At 27.4% G+C, this 27,297-nt stretch overlaps 1 protein-coding gene across 1 annotated transcript in view; it reads right to left on the reverse strand.

Moving 5' to 3' along the window:
* The window catches only part of LOC101241847 (telomerase protein component 1), a 117,578-nt gene that overhangs the window by 82,008 nt on the left and 8,273 nt on the right, over window positions 1–27,297 (reverse strand). Inside the window, exons 2-3 of the mRNA XM_065796528.1 lie at window positions 18,333–18,467; window positions 6,077–6,238 (exon numbers count right to left, since the gene is read on the reverse strand). Of these exons, the coding sequence (XP_065652600.1) occupies window positions 6,077–6,238; window positions 18,333–18,467 (297 nt within the window). The remainder of the gene's footprint in view (window positions 1–6,076; window positions 6,239–18,332; window positions 18,468–27,297) is intronic.

Raw genomic sequence — 27,297 nt, forward strand, 5'->3', positions numbered from 1 at the left:
TGTGTGGATGTTCGGCTCATATTCACAATCAATTGGCCCAAGATTATGCAATTCCAAAATTTAGCTGATTGTCTTGAATCCTATTCAAAGCACTGGCCAATTCTATTAACAATTTGTGAAAAAAAGCAATAACTGATAAGAATGTTACAAATATTGTAAACAACCTTTATATAAATTGAAGTGCAGAAGAACTGTTACAAATGCTTTAATTAATTGCTGTTGCTTTAGACCTGATGCTGTGGGACAGTTGTACTATTAGTGACAGTGTAGTGATATGAAAAAACCTTCAGAGGAAATTAAGTCCAAAGCTTAACCAAGATGCTAAGAAGAAGTAATTCAAAAGAATACAGCAGGCAATGACCCCATTTCATTTCTTGGCTAATATTGATAATCCTAAATACAGAGGTATAGATTTAACTGATAAAGGAATAATGATTGGAATGGAATTTGTGGCTTCAAGGAATCCAGATTTTCTTCCGTTTTTGGTTAATTATAAAGCAGAAGCAGCACTTTTTCGAAAGTTTATGTTCCGTGATAACATTGTTAAAACTATAAACCTATGTGATTGGTAAAAATCTCATAATGATCGTGTGAAACATGAATTACTTAAAGTCGTTGATCAGTTACTTACTGATGTTGCTTTATCTGCAAGAATTGAAAGAATATTTTTATCATTTGATCTTGTACATTCAAACAATAAAAATAAATTCAAACTGAGAAAGCAGGCAAATTGGTTTTCCTATTCAAACTATTTAATCAAAAAGCATCGGAAACAATAAACTTAACTTATTGAATCTTTAAAAATTTGTAAATAATCAACATTAAATATATTTTTTAATATTTCAAATTGATTTAATTATGATTTTATAATAACTAACAAAATATGATTAAAAGTTTAGTTTTCAAAAAAATAATATAAACCAGAAAAAAGCAATTTAAATCAAAAGAATGCGATTAAAAAATTTAATTATTTTAATTATATATATATATATATATATATATATATATATATATATATATATATATATATATATATATATATATATACATATACATATACACATTGACTATCTTATAACCTGCTTCCACAAAAGAGTGACGCTACATTGACTGAGGGTTTGGGGTGGGGCAGCAATCTTTTCTTTCAATATTCTAAATTATTTTCTTCTCTTTCTGAAAAAGCTGTATGTTATAAAGAGAGGGAAAATAAGTATGCAATTGTTGATCTATATACGCTATAGTATATATATATATATATATATATATATATATATATATATATATATATATATATATATATATATATATATATATATATATATATATATATATATGTATATATATATATATATATATATATATATACATATATATATATATATATATATATATATATTTAACAAGTTTCTACTAATATATATATATATACATATATATATTAGTAGAAACTTGTCAAACCTATTTCATTTTACCCTGTGTTTCATCAATAAGCACTCATCAGAAAATCTATTTTATTTATTTTTCTTATTAGTCTTAATTAATGAAACAAATTAGTGTAAAATGAAAAAAGTTTGATAAGTGAATTTCTACTAATTTAACTTATATTTTATTTATATATATATATATATATATAAATATTAACATATGCATATTTATATATGTATTAAATATATATTATATATATATTTACAACTTGAAACCTGTTAATGGTATGTATCAGGAAAACATGAAGATGGGGAGAATTCCAAATCGCTTATGTTGACTTATGTTGATGAATGAGAATTCCAAATCACTTATGAGGGAAAAAAAATAGATAAATAATTTTTTGAGCATGAAGAATCAGTAGCAGTAATTAATGAGTTTTGGTTAATGAAACAAGTGATGATAGCTTGCTTGAACAACAACCATGGTAATATTTATAGAAAAAATGGGCTCAAGCTAGGCAATTGGGGCAGGTTCAACTACATTTAAAATGTGTTTTGTCTAAAAGAGAAAGTGCATCATTAGAAGAACCAAAAATGAAAAACCTTTCTATACAAAAACAGATATTTATAGAGACTAGAAGTAAAGTAAACAGGAGTAAGATGATAACAAGTAAAAATAAAAAGTCTTTAGTAGATGCTAAGTCATGAATTGTATGAATGAATTGTTGTTTTTTTTTGTTTTTGTTTTGTTATTCACCTCCCCAAGGCCGAGATGGCCACTACAGATGAGGAGGCTACTTAATAGTGGTTATAACCCTCTCTCAACTCTTTAACTCCGAAACACGAACCTTGACGAACAAGGCCGCTGCGCGGAGAAACAAGTTGAGCGCGGTACTACCAGGGACGTGGTGGGAATTGATTTCAATTATTTTGAAACTTTATTCCAGATTTTCCAGTTTTTCCAGTGGTTGCTTCATAAGCAAGAAATTCCAAGTTTGATCCCCGCCACGTCACAAGTAGTACCGCACTCAACTTGTTTTTGCACAGCAGTCTTGTTTGTCAAGATTCGTGTTTGAGAGTTAACAAGTTGAGAAAAGGTTGCAACCCTCAGAACCTCAGTGGACCCAGAAGACAAAGTTTTGGAAATAGAATCATAACTAATGATTAAGAAATTCTAGAAATCTCTTTAAGGACTTTTTGGAAAGATATTTTTTTGTTGATTGAAAATTAAAATTTTTAATATTCAACCAAATTTGTGGACTGGGTTCAAATTACCATATTTGGCCATTTTTGAAAAATTAGTGTTTTTTGATAAATATTTAAAAAAGTTAAATTTTTTTTATGACAGTTAAAAGAGTAATTAATTAGATATAATTAAAGAAAAGAATTAAACAGCAATATAATTTTAACAAATGGTGTTTGGAAAAATAATCTTTGCTTTCACAAAAAAATCGCTAGTAAAATAATAAACTTTTAATAAAGTAAATAAATTAATGTCGTTTTTTTTATTTGTTACTCGCTAATTTTTTTTAAATAAAAAATTTTTAGTTGCAAAGCCGCAATTAGAAATTTAAGAAATAATCATTTTAAAAAATTTAACATATTTTAATTCATTTAAACAAAAAAGAAAAGAGAAAAGAAAGAAATTTTTTATACCAAACATTTTTAAAAATGTAATATCAAATTTAATTATTTAATATAAAAAAAATTTGAAAGAAAATAAACATTCAAAAATAGATTAACAAAGATATTTCTCTTTAATTCCTTTGAGAATTAAATTTTATATAAAAAAAATTCAGTTTGATTAATAAACAGATGAAAAACTTTTTTATTTTACTTAGAAATAAGTAACACACATCTTAGAGTAAAAACGTCATGTCCAGTTTTCGAAATCATGATTCAAGGTCTCAAGGCAGAAAAAAGCTAAAGAAAAAGTTAAAAAAAAAACAAGTTGAATATTATTTAACTTGTTACTTAACTGCGATAAAAAATAAAAAAATAAAGAGAATTTGATAATAAATAAATTCTTTGATAATTTAAAAAAGTTAATGTCTTAAAAAAATAAAAATATAAAGAAAACTTTATGACGTCAAAATCACATTAGGCAAATGTGTTGAGCATTTTTTTACTTGAAACAAGGCTTGATATTGCATGTATACATATTATTGCACAAGATATTGCATGTATACATATTATAGCACAAGATATTGCATGTATTATTGAAGATAAAAAGTAAAAAGCAATTTAAAATTTTAACAATTTCAAAACCATATAAAAGGTCTTCAAACATATTATCAAAATATCTCTTTGGTTTTGAAAACAATCATTCATGAGATCTGCTTTGTATGCATATTTGAAAGACAATCTTGGCATTTCTTTAAAAGGTGGCAAAATCTCCAGTTTTAATATAGATACCATTTTTAGAATGATATAAATAATCATTAACTAGTTTTTCGTACAGCAATCAATGTTTCTTCTGATGATTGAACAATCAGAAGTCCTTCATTAACTCTCTCAATATCTGTGCATTCAGTAGTTTTTATTTTGCAAAGAGTACAATCTAAACCTCCTAGCTGATGAGTCCACTGATGAGTCGTTTAAATTTTAAATCCTTAACTATACCTTAAATATAAATTTTGACATTGAGATAATTTTAATAATTTCTCAACACATTCTGGCATTTAATTCTTTTTGTGCATTATCAGTAGTTGGGACAGATCTAGAGCTAAAGATCTATCAAATCTTGATTAGTTTCTGTAATAATATAAGTTTTTACTACTACGATGGCATGCTAGTTCCAGGGAAATAAAATCATATTGAAGTATATTTGATTTGCTTTCAAGAAAAAAAGACTTTTTAATTATATTAAAAACAGAATCAATTTTCAGTTCCTTGTATTGAACAGAAAAACCTTTTGCATCCAAAATATGACTAATTGTAGGGTGCAGTTTTTCTTCCTCCTTCAAGTAATTTGTTTGTTGTTGGAAAATAGAAGAAAAAAAATTCCTATTGAAGCAAAAAAAAATCATAACCTTCTCATTTGCTCCCTACTTAGTGTAAGGGAATGTATTAAAGCTATATATAGATTCATCTATGCTAAATATATATAGATTCATCTATGCTAAAGGTATCTACTGTTTTCATATGGTTTGTAAAAATAGCATTTCCAACACAAGCAATACTTTTATTATTTTGTATGTTAACTCAATATAAGAGGTAACCTAATAACTGGTTAACACGCAACTCTTGGCATTCATTAGTAATAAAGTTGTTTATATAGTTGAGAAGTTACCGTGTCCTCTGTTTTTTCATCTAATCACCCAGTCTGTAAAAGATTTTCTTTGTTTTGAAAAACATGGTTCTGTTATGTAAGCATAAATGAAAGTACAAATGCATATCCATTTTTCTTTTCCATTATCTATGTTTTTTCACACACATTTTCGAATTCCTGTGAATTAAATAATAGTTCAATGTTTTTATGAAGTATTTCTTTAATGGCTGAATATAATACCCAATTTGACTTGACTGTTTTGTCAGCTTTAATAAATTATGTGAATAAATTTACTTCAGTGATGTATTTTACATTTTTATTTTCTCCATTACACTTATTTTTTATTTTACTTTACTTCTTCTGGAACAAACACAAAATCATATCAAATAACAAATAAAAATTAAAAAATTTTCATATTTGTAACCAAAAATAAAATATTCACATGTTTTAAAAAAACAAGAAAAAAAATTACTGTTCAACTTTTTTAAAGTATATAAATAAAAAGAAGTGCTATCTTGCCTCAGTTCCTTTTAGAATATTTTAAAAGAAGAATTATTTTAAAATCATATTAGTTAAATATTTTTATATGCCACAGTACAGGCAAGTTAGCAATTTTGATAAAACTATTAAAAAAATAACACAAAATTACAAAAATGCAAATTAAAAGACTAAAATGTTTTTAAAAACAAATGTTTTTATTTTTTTACTTTTACATACACTGACTGACAAATAGATAGAACACGAAGATATATATATATATATAAATATATATAAAACATATATATATATATATATAAAACATATATATATATATATATACATATATATATATATATATATATATATAAAACATATATATATAAAATATATCTATATATATATAAAACATATATATATATATATGAAATATATTTATATATATATAAAATATATATATATATATATATAACATATATGTATGTATATAAGTGTATGTGTTTGTGTGCAAAGCATAAATAATTAAGCCAAAACTGAAAATAATAATATTTAATTACATACACTGACAAATAGATAGAACACGAAGATATATATATATATATATATATATATATATATATATAAAACATATATATATATATATATAAAACATATATATATATATATAAAACATATATATATATATATATATATATATATAAAACATATATATATATATAAAACATATATATATATAAAATATATCTATATATATATAAAACATATATATATATATGAAATATATTTATATATATATAAAATATATATATATATAACATATATGTATGTATATAAGTGTATGTGTTTGTGTGTAAAGCATAAATAATTAAGCCAAAACTGAAAATAATAATATTTAATTACATACATGATAAAGCTCTGCAACATTTAGCCAGTCAGAGGGAAGCGAGACACTTTTGCAGAAATATTTTTTCAAATATGGTCTTACATCAGGTAGAAATGCAGCATAAGCAAGTAAAAAATTAGCAACTGATCGTATATTCAGGTGCATTCTTGTATACAATGCTAACTAATAATAAATAAAAGTAGAATTTAGTAATTTGAAAAAGTAAAAAGTACAATATAAAATGAGTAATAAACTTAAAAAACTTTTAAAACTTAAAAAACTTTAAAAAAATATTGTTGGTTGATAATAATAAAACAAAAATTGTACTTTATTTTCTAAAAACAATTTATTTGCAGAAATTTATTATTTCTGCAAATAAATTGTTTTTAAAAAATAAAGTACAATTTTTTGTACTTTATTTTCTTCTAAAAACAATTATTATTTTCTTTTGAAAAGGTTTTGGAAATACTAAAATCTAGAAATATAAATGACTGTAAGTCTTGAAGTTAACTTTGAAAGTACTTTTTATAAGTAAATTTTAGGTAATAGTAACTTTAAGTATGGTTAAGAAGGGTTACACTGCTCAATTACACTTAATTATACATAGAAAAGTTGTGTTTTAAGTACACATAACACAATTTTCATTATGTTAAAACTGTCATCTCTTGAAGTTTACTATCTTATTAGAAATTTAATTGTCTGTTGAAAATATTAAATTAATTATGGTAAAAATATTTTCAATTACAACTGTAAAATAAGATTTAATATTAATTACATTAAGTGTATTTTTTTGATCAAAATTAAAAAAAAAATTAATTAATAATTTTTTACTTTTGGATTAACTATTAAAGTTTTCCTATTGGAGTATTAGACAAAATTATTTGTGTTTAGGTTTATTTTTATCATGAAATTTATTTTTAACAATTAAAAATGGGTGGTTTAATAATGCTTCAATGATTTTTTTATCATGTTACAAAAAGACAAAACAGTTATATACTGTTTACTAACACAATACCAGATCAATCTTGAAATGTTTTTATAAACATTTTAGAGAATGCAGCAATTCCTTAAATTTATAATAATTTTATTTTTATTCGGATTCACTTCCAATAAGGCTGCAAACAGCCACTATTCAGTTAAGAGTTACTAGAAAACAAAGAATATAATTAAAGAGCAAAAAAACGGAAATGAGCAAGGAAATAGTTGATAGAAGACTTGAAAAGTTGTATAAGTCATGAAGATGGGAGAGAGTTCCAAAGAGTTGAAGTGAGGGGAAAAAAATTAGATAAATAAAAGTTTTTAGAGTATGCAGGAACAGATACAGTAAAAGAATGAGACTTTGCTAAATGACTAGTCAAGCAAGAATGAGTTTTAGTTGATGGAACTAGAGATGATAACTCCTTTGAGCAGCGACTATGATAGTATTTGCAGAAAAGAGAAAGAAATCCAACTTTATGGTGATGAGAGAGAGGCTTAAACTTGAGAGATAGTGCGGGTCCAACTACATTTAGAATGCATTTTTAGACCTTGTCTAGAAGAGAAAGAGCATCATTAGAAGAACCAGCCCAAATATGACAACAGTGTTTCATACAGGAACGAGTAAGAGATTTAAATAGGTGGAGAACGGAATCAGGAAGCAGTCTTAACATAATTTTTAACCACAGCGATGCACATTGGAAACGCAGCGAGTTAACGACTTTGGCCATTAAACTGTATTGTACAACAAATGTTTTAGTAGTATTTAAGAAACAAAACGACAAATAAATGCTATAAATCAAAATTAGGGAGATATTGCTGCAATGCAATTTTCAAGTAAAAGTTGAAGTTTACATAAGTTAGATATTTGCATACACTTTTGTTCACATTTTCTTATAAAAAAAGTGTTGTGACTCTTTCTTACCATTACCTCAGTTGCAATGGCTGCAATGCCATTGATCTGAATTATACCTTAAGAATCAAAACTTCTTAACTAATGTTTTTACATTAGTCAAATGCTTTTAAATAAAGTAACAATTTACTGATAATAATTTTTCTTGAAGATTGTATGTTATTTTTTAATTTATATTTTATAAATTATTTAAGTATGCATTTATTATAATAAACATTAAAAAATAAAAAATAATTTTGTTTTTATAATTGATGACTTTCTTAGACAACAAAAGTCTCTTTAACAAACTTTATATAAGAATCATTAAAGTTAATACATTTAAAAAGAAAAAAAAAATTTGTTGAAAAAAAAAAGACAAATGTTTTTGAAAGCCGTTACAACTAAGTAAGTTTGATATTTAATGCTTTTATATAATTGAAATGTTTTTTAATGAAGTAAAAAAACTGATTATATGTAGATACATAGATTAATGATTTTTTACATAAATTATTAATGAACTGTTTTTTTTATTTATATAAGTTTTTATGATAAATCTTTTGAAACAAGTTAAAACAAAACAAAAAAACAAAGTGCAAATGTTAAAACAAAGTATGAAATAGCTTTTTGATGTAGTTAAATTTGTAATTATTTACTAGCATGTGTTTACATGGAAACTTATATTTTTAAATTATAAAAAAAATACTATAATTTAAATTAAGTGTGAGTATTTTTCAAAAAATCATTAGAAGTAAATTGTTCTTTTTATTTTAAGGGTTTGACATAATATTATACTATAATATAAACATATAATATAATATTATATAAAAATTAATAAAGATGAAAGATTAAAAGTTTATTATTCCGAACATAATTAAGATAAATTTAAATAAACTTAGCACTTTAGTTTTGTTGAGTTTTATTTTAGTTCAGTTTTTAACTTTTCTTTTTATGTTTTAGTTTTAGTGAAGTTTTTTTTATTTTTATTTATTTATTTTTTTTTAGATGAGTCTAAAAAGATTATTTTAAGCGCATTTCAAATTTTGAATATATGCTAAAAGCCGTGGTCAAATCATCAAAACAAAATATTATTTGCTTGGTCATATTAGACTTGGCCAGGAAGGTGTGCGATTTCACACCATAATATGACCACGCAAAAAACTATTTGATTTTAAAAACTTGACCAAGGCTGTTAAGACGTTTTGAAAATTTGTATACATTTTAAAAATGTGCTGAAAAAATTATCTTAACTATAAAGAAACTTAAAACAAAAACTTATCCTAAAAGAAGCAAATATTCGTAAAAAATATCTTCGTAAAAAAAACAAAAACAAAAAATAAAATAAAAATAAATTAACTAAAACTAAAATCAAAAAAATAAAATTAAAAACTTAACTAAAATAAATAATAAACTAGAACGATAAGATTATTTAAATTATGTTTGGAATAAAGAACTTTGAATCTTTTATTTTTACTAATGCTTTTGTAATGTTACGTATTATCCATTTAAATAAAGTAACAACTTATATCTAATTATTAATAAATGTTTAATAAATACACACATTTTAAAGTTAAAAAAAATATTCTTAACAATTCTTCGCAATAATGTACACAAAATAAAAAATAATTAAATCATTTCTTTACAAAATTGAAATAACTTTTTTATTTAAGGACATAATAAAAAACATATTTATATAACTATAAAAAAATATATGATACACTGCTTTTAAAGATGGCAGACATTTTTTAAGTGAAAAAACAAACAGTAACAAATAAAAACTTTTAATATATTAAAAAAGATAAGAAACAAAGTTTTACATATCATAAACATTTGGATATTGAAATTTAATCTTTATTGTGTTTAATAAGTAACAATAAATAACCCAGCAAACTTTTCGAGTTTAAAGAAAATGGTAAGTGTTCAAGTCACAGAATTTAACACTGACTAAGCACAACAGTAGCAGATACTAAAAAAGTTAAGGTGTGATCGAAAATCTCAACAATAATGAAAAATTAATGAAAAGAATTAGAAAATAATAAATCAGCACTTACTTACGCAAGCGTAACATGGGCAGATAAAGTAACGAAATCTCCTGAACAAATGTTCATAATAAATACTGTTGCAGGCGAAATGAAGGAAAGAGAAAAAAGAGAAAATAATATTGTAATATTTGGAGTAAAAGCTTCAGACAATGAAGACAAAAGCAAAGTAGACAACAAAAAGACTATTGAAAAAGTTATTAACAAATTGCAAGTTAAAGTAAGCATATAAAGTATTATAATGTTAAGATCAAACAGTGACAAACAAGCCCCATTTATAGTTATACTAAAAGATAAATTTGAAAGAAATTCAATATTAAAAAAATGAAAAGAATTACATGACTCAAAAAAGTATGAAAAAGTTTTCATCAATCCAGACTTAACAGAAACAGAAATATATAAATTCAAGTTATTGAGACAAGAATGTAGAGAAAAAAAATAATTAAATCAAAGAGAGAGGAAATAAAAATAAGAAGATAGCAACAAAAAAATTTTAAAAACCCAATTTACTCACTAAACAATGATTCAGCTCAAGTAAATTTAGTTTTACTATAATCAGTGAGAGGGTTCAATCTCAAAGTAAATTGAATACCATAAACGTTCAGACAACTCATAATTTGAGTATTTCAAGTAAACCCAGTTATTTAAAATGTTTATACACAAATGCAACATCGCTAGAAAGAGACAAATTAAATGAACTTATTGTTGAAATAAAAGTAAAAAAGCCATAACTTATTTTTATAACAGCAACATGGTGAAATAATCTATCAATAACGAATGTACCGGGTTATAATCTTTACAGAAGAGACCGTGAGAAAAGTAGAGGATGTGGTGTTTGTATATTTACTTAAGATAAAATAAGTGGTTTTGAAATAAAAGACAATGTGCTCAATAACAAAGAAGTTGAACGAATATGGTGTTCTATTAAAGTAAGTGGTGAATTTATTTTATGTGGTTGTATATACAGACCAGGAAACAATGATCTTGAAAACTGTCATCTTTTAACTAATTCTATCAAAAGAAGTTATAAATATTTTATTAAGAACAAAAAATACACTGATGTCTTGATTTGTGGCGATTTTAATTTTCTATCTTTAAATTGCAAATGGAACAACGAGTATTAAAGTGTTAGTATCGGACCGAAAGAGTCTTTATTTATCAATTGTATTCAAGAAACTTACTTAACGCAACATGTTATAAAAACCAACATTTCAGCTAAAATTAAATGATTATAGAAATATTCTAACTTTAACAGCAAACCCATTTCGAATATCAATTTTAGTTCACACTAAGCTTTTAGGTGACACTCAAAGAGGTCATCAAGTTCTGAATTTTAACTTCAACACCATGCCTAATGATCAAATGGATATAGAAAATTCAATTGAAACCACAAAGCTACTATTTAGAAGAAGAAATTATAAAAAATGCACTGAGTTTTTGAATAACCATAATTGGAGCAAGGAATTCAAAAATTTAGACGTCAATCAGTTATTTAAGTTTTAATAATATTTACCAAAAAGATTGCGATGAATGTAAATCTAAATTAAAATCAAACAAAAAAAATTTTCAGATAAGATTTTTATGGATGAATGCACAACTTAAGCACAAAATAAGACTGAACCGAAACCTTTGGTGTTGTTACAAAATATCAGATTTTAAAAATACAAAACAAAATCAAGAATATAAAGAAAAAAATAAAAGAGTAAAAAATCTAGTTCTAATCTCTAAGCATAAAAGCATACGAAAAGAAAATTTCAGTAGAATCAAAACAAAACCCAAAACAAATACCTATATCAATAGTAAACTTAAAGTTAAGGACCACATAAAGTCACTTATTACCAATAAAAACAAGTTATCTAATGATGTACAGTTTATAGCAAACTATTTAAACAGGTTCTTCTGTACTATATTTACAGATGAAAATCTTTAAGTAATTCCATTATGTGAAAGTGTAACAAATTCAATTTGTCTGATTCCTTTGTTCAACAAAACTGATATAGCAAACAGATTATCTAAACTTAATGTAAACAAATCTGCAGGAAGTAACAAAGTTCACCCATTAGTCCTAAATAATTGTGCAGAAAGTCTTAGTAAACCGTTATGCATTATTTTCAACCAATTGCTAGAATCAGGAACACTACCAGAACTTTGGCTTGAAGCAAAAATTTACACTGTTGTTTAAAAGAGGAGATTGCTTAATAGCTGACAACTACAGACTAGTCTCTTTAAACTCGATAGTATGCAAGCTAATGGAAAGTTTTATCAGAGATACAATAATGAAACACCTTGTTGATAACAATTTAATAACTAAAGACCAACATGGTTTTATAAAAACAAAAAGCTGCATTACAAATTTGCTAGAAACCTTAGATATGCTTACTGATCTTAAAGAAAAAGGTATCTGTGCTTATATTGCCTTTTTAGATTTCGCAAAAGCTTTTGATTTGGTTGCACATTAAAGATTATTTCTTAAATTGGAGTCAATCAATATAAAGGGGTTATTACTTAATTGGTGTGTGTCGTTTTTGAATAACAGAAAACAAAGAGTAGTTATAGGGAAATATGTATCAGAATGGGAAACTGTAAAAAGTGGAGTATTGCAAGGATCAGTTCTTGGTCCTTTACTTTTTATAATTTTCATCCATGACTTTACATCGGGTTTAAATAACAAAGCTAAATTATATGCAGATGACACAAAAGTGATAGCAAAAATAAATAAAAATGATAAAAATTCGCATAATAATTCCCTTCAAGACGATTATCTCTTCGAATGGTCAACTAAATGGCTAATAAGCTTTAATAGTGATAATTGCAAGATAATATGATCATGATAACCCGAAGAATAAATACACACTAAAATGCAATAAATCATTGAACCTGCAATAAATCATTAGGAATGAGTTATTTTACAAATTTTAAAAATTTTTAAAAAGCATATTTTAACTTTTAAAACTGCAAAAAACCTTAAAAAGATTTTAAAATGTAATTAAATCTAAAATCCTCAGCCGAGAACCAAGAAGCCGTATGTCCACATTTTATTTTTTTCTGTTTATTATCAAAAAAAATTCAGCAATCAATGGAGTATGTGTCCAATAAATCTAGTCTCAAGAATGATACAACTTTTAAAAATATTTAGGAAATAATTTGGGCATTCTGGCAAAAAGTCTTCACAAATTAAATTTTAAAACTTGATTTTCTCTGAAACACAAAAAATGGCCTCTTGGTTCTCAGCTGGCGAAATGTAAAAAAGATTTTAAAATGTTTTTTAATATTCTATGGTTATTTAAAAAAAAAAAAATACAAACAGATAATTTAAAAGATTTTAAAGTTACAAATAAAACCATGTACAATGCGCTTATTCATACTAATAGCTGGTAATTATTTTAAAGTTTCTTCTGTTGATGAAGAATTTTAACTATTCTAAAAATTAATTACTTCTAATAATGAAGTTTTCAAAATGCCTAATAACAATGCAGACCTTTCAGTTGCGCTTTAACAAAAATTAATTAAAACAGGCAGTATTTTATAATTCATCACATGCTTGAAATATTTTTCAGTTTAAACTCGAAGGTCAAAGACATTCTTTTCGAATGGAAAAATTTTTTTTTAATCTAAATAATAATTATTATTAAAATAAAAATTTTTAATGTTCAAAACACTTTAGATTTTCTTAATGTAGAAATTCATTAGTCATTCTTAATTTAGGAATTTATTAGTCATTCCACAAAATTTTAAATACTTAAAAATACATATGTTATCAAAACCAGTACATTTGGAAACTCAATACCCAAAGGAATTTAGTACTATTTTGTTTTATGTTTTAGAATATGTTAAAATGTGTTCAACTTATTTTATAATTGTATTAATTAAATGTAATATTGAACTAATCAAATGAAGCATTGTGTTGACTTAATAAAACATATTATTATTTTAAAGAAACATTTAATAGTCATGAAATTGAACATTGAAACACTTTGTTTCTTTAATAATCTTTAATAATCGTTTCTTAGTATCATTCAGATGAGTTTTAAGAAGAGTGTAACTTTAAACTTTGTTTAAGCCCCAAGTTGATCATATAACAGCTAAGTTCCCAATGATTGAAGTGCACAATGTAGACATAGTGGGTAATATGGATGATACTTCTCATAAAAAATTATGAGAAAAACTGACAAAGCTGTCAATTGTCAGGCTGTGACTAGCAAAACTGTTAAGAGTTGTTTAAATAGCAGTAAGATAATTTAAACACTAGTAAAATAATTACTTTAAAAAACTCTTAAGAAACTTGTAATTTTTCAAGAGTTGTAAACACCATTCGTCTTTAACACTATTGCACCCACACCCTTCAGCGTGCCACCACACACCCACACCCTTCAGCTTGCCACCACACACACACACCCTTCAGCTTGCCACCACAAATAACTGAAATAGTTAATACTTAATTAATAAGTACTTAATAATGAGAAATAAAATATTGCAAAAACTTCTTGTGCTTCAATTGCAATATAAACATACTAACCCTTTTTAATATACCCATAATGCATAAGTTTAATGTTTTAAAATCTAAAAGTAAACAATATATATTTAAAGCAACTAATACTAATGCTATGTATAAACTTTATCAGTAGAACCAACTGATTAATTTTAAAGGAAATCTGGAGAAATTAGCTGCTACAATGCAAAAATTCTATCTAGTAGGGGGAAAAAAACTAAGCCTTTCTTATATGCTATGAAGAAATCTGTTAATGCATTACAGCACAAGCTAAATGATCAAGACAACTTGTCTATGTTGAAGATGAAAGAGTTTATTTAATCAAAAGTTAAAAATATAAAAATTCTGTTATTTAAAAATTTTTAGATTAAAGAATTAAAAAAATATATATATATAAATATATGTATAAAAAAATATATATAAAACATATATATATATGTATATAAATATATATATATAATATATATATATATATATATATATATATATATATATATATATATATATATATATATATATATATATATATATATATATATATATAATCTATTTAGATTATCATTTCAATATGACTCAACTGATCTCACTGATATAAATTGAACCCATAATAACAATATAAACATCCTGTATAAATATTTTATACTAATAGTAATAATAAATGATATTATAAAGGGTATCCCAAAATTAACCCAAGATTTGAATTTGTTGCCATTTGTGCAGTAAAGTGTTGGCAACCCTAAAAAAAAACACTTGACAGCTGACAGTTTAAGGTTAGTAAAAATGGAGCGTTACAAGATAGAACAACGTGCCTTCATTATTGAACAATATTTCAAAAATAATGAAAGCTTGGTGGCCGCAGTTCAAAAATATCATACAAAATATGGTCGGAATAGTGTTTTAACTTCAAACTATCTTTAAACATTTAACTTTTTCAAAATAATTAAAAACACATGGTAATAGTTATATTTATTTATTGAAAAGAGCTTTTACAAGGAAAATTTAATAAATTGAAGAACTGTAAATAAAATTCTCCTTACATAATTTTACTTTGTTTGATTATTACAATAATTTTCAATTCTTGTCAGCTTTTCAGATGTTTTTGACAGATTTCCAGTTAAACACTTCCTCTGGGATCATCAAGAATAAACTAAAACAAATATAAGTTACACTTAAATAATAGAAATAGAATTTTTTTCAGAATTTAGATGGTTATACTGAAGTTAAAAACGATTTTTCCTACTACTTACCTACTTATTGATCAGATTCGATATCATCACAGGAACTGCTGTCAGCTGCTGAGCTATTGTGAAATGATTTGTAAATCTTCACAAGTTTCATTGCCTTATCTGCACCAAGACGATTCCTGATCTTCGACCAGACAAATCCAAAGGTTGAAAACCATCACTCAATTGAGGCTAAGCTAGCAGGACAGGAGTGTAGAGAAGCTAGAAAGCTGCAGAAATTGGTAGAAACCTCTTTATCCCTGATTTGAGATCTAGTAACCTTTCCTTTCATGATGTTCCACCATTCTGATGGAGAGATAACCTTCAGTGATTCTGAGAACATTTGCTTGGGGAACACCTTCCTGTCCTTCAAGTTAAACTTGTATAGTAAACCCAAGAAATCAGGGTTCCTGTCCTCTAACCATTGTTCTGCACTGTTTTCATTATCATTATCAATGAAACTTTTGTAATCATCTACATAGCGATGGTCAGTTATATAGGCCAAAATATGAAAGGGTTGTACAGCATTTTCAAATCTCCTCTTTATTGCATCATAGTATATGGATAGCTCTTCATCCTTTATCAATGAATACCAGATATGAACTGCGTCAGAAAGATGACAAGAATCACTCTGCATCTTGTCTAAGGCAGTCCCCAATTTTTTCATTTGACTAAGAAGACGACTTGCCTCACGTTTGATGGCTATATTCTCAATTATTCTTCCAATATTGGCTGGAAAATCTTCCATCTTCTCTCCATAGATCTTCACATAGAAGTTATAACTTTTCTGGTATGTCTCAATGCAGGCAACTTGAGAGTTCCAGCGTGTTTCATTTGGCAGCTGAGGCATACATCCACTTTTTTTCTTTAACAAACCATGGGCCATTTGCACATGTCTAAAATATTTCTGAACTTCCACAACCTGTTTTAGAATTGTTGAAAAAGAATTGCAAATGTCTTTCTGTAGCAAATTCATATAGTGTGCATTACAGCCATATGTTAACATATCAGGATACTCTTGTTTGATCAGCTCTTTCATTTTCTTCATCTTAGCTTCATTGTCAGTGCAGACAGCAAATACAAACTTATTATAATCATTTTTTATGCTAACTATAGCTTCATTGATGATTTTGAAGCAGTATTCTGCAGTTTTTTTTTCTGATCCTGAGTCAACTATGTTGTACAGATAACTCTTTTTTCCATCATAAAATGAGTGAGCAATTATTGGATCATTCTGAAAACTAGACCATCCATCTTGACAAATTACCAACGTGTCTTTGGTTTCCAGTTCGTTCTTTATACCAGCGGACAGATCATCAAAGACTTCATTTAATAGATCTCTACCCAGTTTCTTTCAGCTTGGTGGGACATACCCAGCACGAAGAAGAAAGCAAAGTTTCTGAAACTCACAATTTTCCACTGAATTAAAAGACATGTTAGAGCTGAAAAATCACTGAAAAAAACCCAAAAAAACCCAGTTTTTTTTGGGTTTTTTCAACTGGGTTTTTTTGGGATTTTTAATGCCAACCCTGTCCATTGGAAATGCCAAACACAAGTTGTTCAAATGTCAATATCAAAGCAGTGCGTGAGAGTATCAGTGACAATCTATGAACCTCAATTCGGCATCATGGACAAGAATTGCAAATTTCAAGAAGTTCTCTACAGCGTATACTCACTCAAGATCTGTCTCAATGCTTATAGAATTCAATTAACACAACAACTGAAGCCTAATGACCATGCACAGAGAAGAGAGTTCGTTGAATGGATTATTGAACATCAACAAATGGATGCTGATTTTTCGAGCAAAATCATCCTAAGCGATGAAGCACATTTTCACCTTGATGGCTTTGTTAATTGCCAAAATTGCTGCTTTTGGGGTTCCAAGAACAAACATGTGATTGTCGAAAAACAAATGCATCCACAACGTTTCACTGTTTGGTGTGGATTTTGGGCTGGAGGCATAATTGGACCATACTTTTTTGAAAATAAGGAGATTGGTCAAGTAGTGACTGTTACTGGTGCTCGACATCACAACATGATAACACAGTTCTTTCTGCCGAAATTGGATGATATTGATGTGGCCAATATGTGGTTTCAACAAGACGGTGCCACATGCCATACAGCCCATGAAACAACTCAATTACTGTATGAAACATTTCCAGGATGTGTACTTTCTTGTTTTGGTGATCAGAATTGGCCCCCTAGATCGTGTGATTTAACACCATTAGATTTCTTTTTATGGGGTCATTTGAAATCACAGGTATATGTCAACAAGCCCACAACCACCCTTGCATTAAAAAAGGAGATTCAACGCTGCATCAACGAAATTCAGCCACATTTATACAAAATGGTCATGGAAAATTTAGACAAAAGAGTGCATATATGCAAAGCCGTGGAGGCCATATGCCCGATGTGTTATTCCATAAATAACCCTATCCTATGTACTTTATGATTCAATAAAAAAATAACAATCAAAAGACTAAAAACTGTGTTTTCTATTTAATTAAAATCTTGCATTAATTTTGGGACACCTTTTATTATTTCATAGAGTAATATAACATAAATCTGACAGATAACTGCTTACAAGCGTCAATTTATGCAGACAAAAAAAAATTGCAGTGTAGTAAAGAATACAGAAATAAAGGGAAAACTTTAAAAATACCTTGACAATAAACTCAGGATCACTAAGAGATACTTCCTTTGCTTGTTTCATTAGTTGGATTCTTGTTGTATTATTAATGTCTTCCAGGGTTGGTGAATAAAGCAAAGAAACTGAAACCAAGTTAATTAAAGCAATCTGAAACAAAGATTGAAAAAAATGAAAACAACACCTGAAAACAACACACAACAACTAGCACATGAAAATTTGTACTAAATCTAGCTAAAATCAACTAACTTTTAAATCTGAAAGTTAGTGGACTTTGTAGTTTGTTAATATTATGTTAATATTAACAAACTACTAAATCCACTAATTTTAAATTTGGCTGATTGAGTTTTCTTAAGTTGAAAAACTTTTATTTTAATAAAAAAGTCAATAAAAGTTTTGGTTAAAGTGCAGTTGTAGAGCTGTGGTCTAACAAGCAAGACATTTTCATTTTTCAAGAGTTGATTCCAACACCACATTACATCAGTATCTACGTTTGAAACTTAGAGTTTGAGAATTAAAGAAAAAGCAAAAAAAAAAAGCAAGCTATATCCAAATGGACTAAGCTATATCCAAATAGACAAGCTATATCAAAATGAACCAAGCTATATCTCAATGGACAAGCTATTTATTTTAGTTTTCATTGAATTTTTCAAATTCAATGAAAACTAAAAATTACAATATTATTATTCATATCCATTATTTATACTTACTGATATATTTATTATTTCTATTGTTATATGTTATAGGGGAGACTGGGGCTAGTTGCCTCTGTTTTTACTCTTTGAGCTATGAAGCCCTTACAGAAAAAACTTTTGTAAATATTTTTTGTAAATACTTTGTAAATTTATGTATCAGTATGAATTTAAAGAATATGAGTTTAGGTAACATCTTTAACTTTCATTCATTATTAAAAAAAAAATTATTGGGGCCTTTTGGGGCTTAAAAAAAAAAATTCACCAACTTAGCCCAACCCTGGATATGTTGGCGCAAATGTTAAAAACGATTATTAATGTACCATTAAGTGCAAAATTCATAGAAATTTTTTTAATTTTTATTTTGGCAATAATTTTAAGCCAAAAATTTAATATTACTTTTAGCTGGTACAAAATAATTTTAGCTGGTACAAATTCATATAACAAGCCAAAACAGTAGCCCACTTTTTATCTGTTAATAAAAAAAACCTTAAAATATTTTTTTTTTTGTAAAAAATAAATTCTTTTAATATTGTAAAAAACCTTTTATAAAAATTAATTTTAGCAAATGCTATAAGCTAACTAGCCCCAAGAAAACTTTGCCACCTTACCTCAAAAGCAACTAAACAGATCCTAAAAAACAGCAAATATTGAAAAAAATCTGACTGTAATTTGTAAATCAATTGAAAAATGATTGAAATTTTTACAATTATCTACTTTCTTTGTAAAATAATTTTTTTTTTAAAAACACATAAATCCCAATATCTCCCATGGGTATGCACCTAATCCTAACAATACCACAGTGAGTGATGAAATTGTCAATTAGGTAGTTTCAATATAATTTTTAACACAAGACAAAATTTGCCCCGGTCTCCTCTGCATATTATTTATTATTAAATACAAATAAAACTAGAGATGACTCACAGCATAAATAGAAAAAAAATGTGTAAAATATTTGTATAATTAGTAAGAGAGTAATTCCATGTCAAATGATCCAGAAATTTTTAAAAATGTCACCCTATATCTCAGATTTTGCTTATTTTTACACAGTTGAGACCACATAGTAAAATAAGAATTCTTTAAAAATTTTAGCCTCTGGCTCCAAGAAGATCCTGAAATATGACTATTATACTTTTACTGTTGGCAAGGCCCCTCTTGTCCCCTCAGAATTGCAATGTTTATTTAGAGGTTTTAAGTTACATAACTTTAAAAATATTTAATCTTTTTACTTAAAAATTTGTACCTGGCTATTTTCAGGGGTGGCGAATCCAATGAAATGATCCAAAAGGTAAAAAGTAAATACCTGTATTTATCAATTTAAATAATGGGGCACAGGGCCACCACCTTCTTGAAGCGGTGTATTGCAATTGATTTTTCACTACCTGCCAGACTAGCTGGTGCTCTGAAACTTTTGGCATTTCTATAGTGCCAATGAACATGCATGTTTAAAATGTTTTCAGGGCCCAAGATACCGGGGAGGCGATCATAGACCCCAGTTTTTTGTAGTGGAATCTTGTGATAGATTTTTCACTACTTTCCAGACAAACTGGAGCTCTGAAAATTTCAGCACTTGTGTAATCCTGATAAATGTGTTTTAAATTGTTTCCAGGGCAGATGACCAGAAAGCTGGGGCACTGGGGGAGATCCCCCACTTTTCTCCAAAAAAAAATTTTTTTGCATTATTAACAAAGTAAAGATGACTTTGAAAACTTTTGTTTTCAAAAAAAAATTTTGGTTTATATATGTTCCATTTGGTTTTTGAACATTCTGTACTCAATGATCTTTCTTAAAATGTTTTAAGAAAGTACATTGAATACAGGATTGAAAGTAATGTCTATAAGATTTTTGATTTGCAAGTATATGGATTAATATCTTTCATCGATCTAAAATAATGATTTTAACAGAATTTTACATTGTATAATTTAAAACTTTTTGAATTGAAAAGAAAAGAGACAGAACAACATTGATCTGTTAAAGAACAACAATTGAAGAATACAAATTTATGTTATTAGAGACAATAAACAAATTAACAGCTCATTCCTACATAGAAAAATGTCAAGCAAGATACCCAAGGCAACAAAAAGAAAAGTTGGCAATAGACTGCTGTATTGTTTTAGGTGATTTTGCATAAAACAAGACATTTGTGATTCAAGATGAAATCTAAAGTTAATATTGGTGCCAAAGTCAACGCAAGTTACACTCAGTTGCTCTTTATTTATTAAACAAAAGTGACTGGCTTAAAGAAAAATCATTTTGCTTCATTTAGAAGTTAATGAGCATGACATTGGTTTTGTGTAAGAAAGTCAGATATATAATAGTTAATTTTATAAAAGAAAATCATCCTTATATTTGAAAAGATTTTTTATTTTTTTATAAAAGTATAAAAACCACAGAAACTTTTACAATACCTGATAACTGATAACTGATGATTTTTTGCTACCATTTTGTTTCCATAAAGATGATTTTGACATTTTTTGCTACAAGTCATGGTAAGTCACCATGTGATGGTATTGGTGGTACTATAAACTATTAACTGAAAATACTAGTCTACAAAGGTCCATAAATAACTAGATATCAAATTGAAGAGATTATTTTTTTCAAGATTGAAAAAGAGAGATTTACAGAATGTCAAAAAAAAAAATGTTTTCAGCTTAGTAGAGCAATCCCTGAAACTAGGAGCTTTCATCAATTCAACCCAGAATCTATAGATACTGTTAGCTTTAACCATTAAGTGAAGATTTTAATATAACAGGCATGTTTTCTTTTTCTGGTATTCAAAGTATTCAAACCTAATCAGCAAATCAACATCAATACATTAAAATTTAGTCAATTTATTCTGTATAAATATGATATGTTTCATTGGATTGGTATGATAAATAAAATTGACAATATTGAGCAAGATATTATGGTACTATTTATCCACCCACACTGTTCTTTTAACAAACTTTTCTGGCCATCTAGAGCAGATTATATCATTGATGCACCTGTAACAACAACTGGACGTATGTATACTTTGACCGTTGATGCATCTAAGCAAATCCTAACACAACCCTGATATATTTTTACTTTATATTTTTGTATTTACTTTGTAAATAATTAAATAAAATGGAACAAGTACAAAGCAAAAAAATTTTTGAAGACAATATTTTCAAAGTTATCTTTACATTATTGAAAATACAAAAAAATTTTTTTGAGAAAACAAGTGGGGCACGGCCCCAGTGCCCCAGGCCAGAGCCTCTGGTGGTCTGCCCTGGAAACAATTTTAGCATTTATCAGAAATACAAAAATGATGAAATTTTCAGAGCTTCAGTTTGTCTGGAAAGTAGTGAAAAATCTCAAGAATCCACTACAAAAAAGTGGGGCACTTGCCCCACTCCCCCTAATGTCTTGGGGCCCTGAAAACAATTTTAACATGCATATTTACTGGCACTACAGAAATGCCAAAATTTTCAGAGCTGTGCCAAAATTTTTAGAGCTGTGCCAAAATTTTCAGAGTCTGAAAAGTAGTGAAAAACCAATTGCAATACACCGCTACAAAAAAGTGGGGACCCTATGCCCAATTATCCATATATGGAAATTCATATACTTGCAGATCAAAAACTTAATTTTTTTTGAATGAATATAGAATAATCTGTAATACATTTTCTCATATTATCAAGGTCACATGGGTTTCTTGAGCATTAAAAACGGGTATGTAAAAAATTACCTAAAATTATTTAAATTGATAAATACAGGTACTTCATAATAATTTTTTACACTTCTGATCATTTCATTGGATTCATAACACCCAAAAATAGTCAGTTACAAATTTTTAAGTAAAAAAAATCAAATGTTTTTAAAGTTATATGACTTAACCTCCAAATGAATGTTGCAATACACTGATTGAGCGAATTTAAAAAACATCATTTTATAAGACAGGGTGGCCAGCCAAAAGTTAATTTAAAATTCCAGGACATTTCCAGGACTTTTCAAGAATAATTTAGGGTTTTTCAAGGATATATTGATTTTTTCTCGACCAGAAAAAAACAAAATATGTTGTCTTTAAAATATGTTTTATAAATATATGTAAATATATATATATATATATACATATATATATATATATATATATATATATATATATATATATATATATATATATATATATATATATCATAATATATTTTATAACATATATATTATTATGTCGTGTATAATATGGTAAAAATTAAAAAATATTTTGTACTGTATGTATATACATATAGACATGCTAGGATCAAACATGTCTATTTAATCTCTTTTTTAGATAGCTCAAATTTTTTTAGTGAAACATCAAACTCTTTAATTGCCAGTTTATTTTCTAAAATTGTGTTTCTAAAGGAATTTACTTTTGTAAGGAAGTTTTGCTTTTCTTTTGCTTCAATTCTTAACTTGTCAGCATCAGTTTTAAGAACTTTGATGCACTTTGCAAAATTTTCTTTCTAATTACAATTTCTTCATCAATCAATTTATGTTTCTTGCTTACTTCGTCTACCCTTAACTGATCCTTATTTTCAATTAACACTGAAACCTATTGTATGCTAAGCTACAGCTTTTAAAAAGATCACTGGGAAGCTCATACTGATGAATAATAATGTCATGGGAATTGATGTGGTCATAAACTGTTCTTTGGGAAACTAGAGATCTCTCTTGTAGATTCTCTACTAGCAACTGCTTGTTAACACTGAATCTTCGTTCTATTGCAGATTGGCCATGAGATAAAACAAAAATGATAGCGCAGACTTTCCACGATGCTGAATACTTTTGAGTTTTGTGCAAATAACACCAAGAAATTTATCAACAGTATCAGTTAATTCATTAAAGGACTCAAATTTTTCACTAAATTGAACACATTCTGCACTAACAAATTCATCATACTGTTGTTTTGCATTATCTGCATTGTCAGTTGAAAGCCATTTTAATGCACTTAATCTCTCAGCAAGACCCTTGAATTTCAGAGTGGATACTTCCTTGTTTTGAACCATTTCATTCGGAAACAAAGGTGAAGCATTCCTACTCTCATCATATGATAAAACAAAGATTGGTGATGCTCTGACATCAGAAAAAAGCTGGTCTCGATAATATGGCGCTAATCCAAAATTAATAAGGTAACCACATTTCGTTTTGGTTAATGCAAACTTTGATGTTATTGTGCTGTCAGAGAATATGAACTTGAATATTTCATTTAAATGTTAAGCACAGTCTTAAAGGAAAATGTGGCATTATTATATTCAAGGCCCATATTATTTCTGCCTTGGTAACCAGAGCTGGAGATTGAAGATCCTCAATAGTAAGCTGTGCTGATTTATAGCTTATATATTTTAATGAATTAGGAGAACTTTTATATTACTGATAGCTGCTTCTCTGTCAGATGATTTTATTCTATAAAGAACACAGCCAATCAATTTTCAAAATTCAGGAAATATATATTTAAATAAAAGTAAAAAATCTTAAATCCAAAGAAAATACCTATAAACTACAAGTAAAGAATATATCTGCTGCATTATGTGTCTTTGCATTAAACTTATGCTTCTTACCAGTTTCATGAGAATCCAAGGCAGATATTCCCATGTTAGATGTATCAATATCCATTCTGCACCAACTAGATCTTTTTCCCCAAGAAGAAAATTTTTTGTTGTACAGCCATTCTGTTTGAAAATGACAGTTCTTTGTCTTTTTCTTTGTCTTTATATCAGCTGCATATTATACTTCATAAATAATTAGTAGATGTTAATAATACTGACAGTAACAGTTAACAAAAAAATTTTTGCGTTTCAGAAAATACATAATAAATTCAGTAGAAATCTACGCAATATTAATATTTCTGTAGAAGACAAAAACATGATAACAAAATATTGAACTAATTCCAAAAAAATGTTCCAGGATTTCCAGGACTTGATGCTAAAAGGGAAGTTTTTCCAGGACTTTACCAGGACCTATCAAATTCCAGGACATTTCCAGGTTTTCAAGGATCACTGGCCACCCTGTAAGAGCTCTGGACTCTAATAGGAGGGATAAAGTGATACTTCCATTATTCATAATATACAATATTCACTTGATATATAAACATCTAACTAACACTGCTAAAACAAATATTTACTATAAAAATAATTATGGAATAAGATATGATTTCAAAGATGAAAATTGAAGAGTTAAAAAAGTCTGAAGTTAAGGGGATTAAAGTTAAATGGTAAAAAAGAACAGCTAGTGGCTCATGTATTTGCTGCAATGGAAAACAATGTTCTACCAATAAAAACAGCAGTAGAAGTTGAAGCAGATTTACTATAAGAATATAATTTGAAACTAAAATTAGACCATATGCATATACCTGATCCGTTTAAAACTCTTAATGGCTGGATAGATGAACAGAAGGTATGCCATTCTGGCCAATGTTGTTATATCCTGATATATTTAATTATTTAATGTTTAACCCATCAGAACTCGGAAGTAAAGACTTAAGTGGCTATAAAAACTTAAAAGCATACAGTTATTATAAATCTTCCTGGCTTCAGCCTCTTAAGTGCCTTAGTTTACCAGGTCATAACTACATCAGAATGTTGGAGATCACAATCTATCAATGATACATATCATAAACTGTGGTTGGTATTAGAAAAAAGTGCGAAAATAAAACCCTGTCATAGTACATGCATGGTTGGCATGGGTCAAACTTGTTGCTGCAATAATGTATAGAGTGAAGGCTGATGTAAGAAATGGTCTAACAAACCCTGCATGTACAAGCACTTCAAATGAATGGCTGCCATCTCGGAAAGAAGTAGCACTTTAAATATCAATGATGTAGCTTCTGCTCTTGAGAAAATTGCTCCAACAAGCATTTTGTTTACTGCTGTTCCAAAACCCAAAATAGACTTTATTCTAGAAGTTTTGAAAAAAGTTGATATGCCACCAATTGATTTACCAAGCATTAAAAATGTAATTTCTACTTCTTCATCATTTTTTACAAGTTTAAAAGTAAACATGTCTATTGAGAATATAAATCAAATTGAAATATTATCACAGGGTCAAAATGAAAATGAACATTGGTATCACTATGGAAAAGGTGTTATAACTGCCTCTAAGGCACACCAGGTACCAACAAATATGTAAAAAATTAAAAAAGCTGTTGATGGGTACCACAACTTTTGGTCACTAAACCAAAAAATATCAGGACTGACCTTTACTAAATCGAATATTCCAGCCTTGAAACATAGTCGTACAATTGAAGTTGAAGCAATGAATGTGTTTTATGTAAAAATAAAAGGACAACATAAAAATCTTACTTTAAATGAATGCGAACTTGACCTGGATTATGAACATCCTTATATTTGAACAAGTCCAGATCGGATAATGTTATGTGATTGCTGTCCTAAAGCATGTATTGAGGTGGAATGCCACTGCTACTTTCACTGCTTTTACATATAATTTATGTTTTTATGGTCTTTGTTTTAATTGATTGAATAATATTTAAAAGTTTCTGCAATGATTTAGGAATATAGTAGCTAGTCGGGCATTTAAGACTTTTTTTCTTTTAAAAAAGCAGTCAGTACTTTTTATGGATTTGCCTTCCCCCCCTCCCTCCTCATATTTTCCCTAGAATCGCTCCTCTTCCTGCGGGGTCTCGATTTTCTTACACTTTCATAGTTTCATGAAGATAGGCAATACGCAAATCTAAATTACTTATTTTAAACTTATTAATTATAGGTTTTAAATTTAGACGGTTAAAAGGTTGAACCTTCTAATAAAATTAAATGTCACAAATTTGACTCATTTCAGAAAGTACTAGGACAATCTTGAAAATTTGTAAAATGGAATAGATATGATTGCAGAAAATAATGAAAACCAAAATAAATTATTCATTTTATTTTGAAGCATAAAATAGTCCTGGGATTGTATTTGACAATTGACATCGATTTCTAGGTTTGGCATTAATTTTAAAAATTAATGATGCTATTTTGTTATTAGGGCTACTCCATAAATGACAATTTTGACTTCTCATCACAAAAAGACGTAAGGGGTCGCCCATAAAGTACTTATGCTTTTATTTCAACCCTCTTACATACCCACCTCACCACGCATTTTGCTGTACGCTTATTTGAGTGCCCTCTACCTCCCTAAAAGTACCTATGCTTTTAATCTATCTTCCCAATATTTTATGATATTATTTTTAAATTAGTGTCTCCTTACTTTATCAATTGATTCCCAGCCCCCCCTATCTCATATATGCTATTTGCAGATCCCCTCTCTCCTATCCAAGCGTAAGCATTTTATGGATG

The sequence above is a fragment of the Hydra vulgaris genome, chromosome 04 (assembly GCF_038396675.1).
Source record: "Hydra vulgaris chromosome 04, alternate assembly HydraT2T_AEP".
NCBI classification, from domain to species: Eukaryota; Metazoa; Cnidaria; class Hydrozoa; order Anthoathecata; family Hydridae; genus Hydra; species Hydra vulgaris.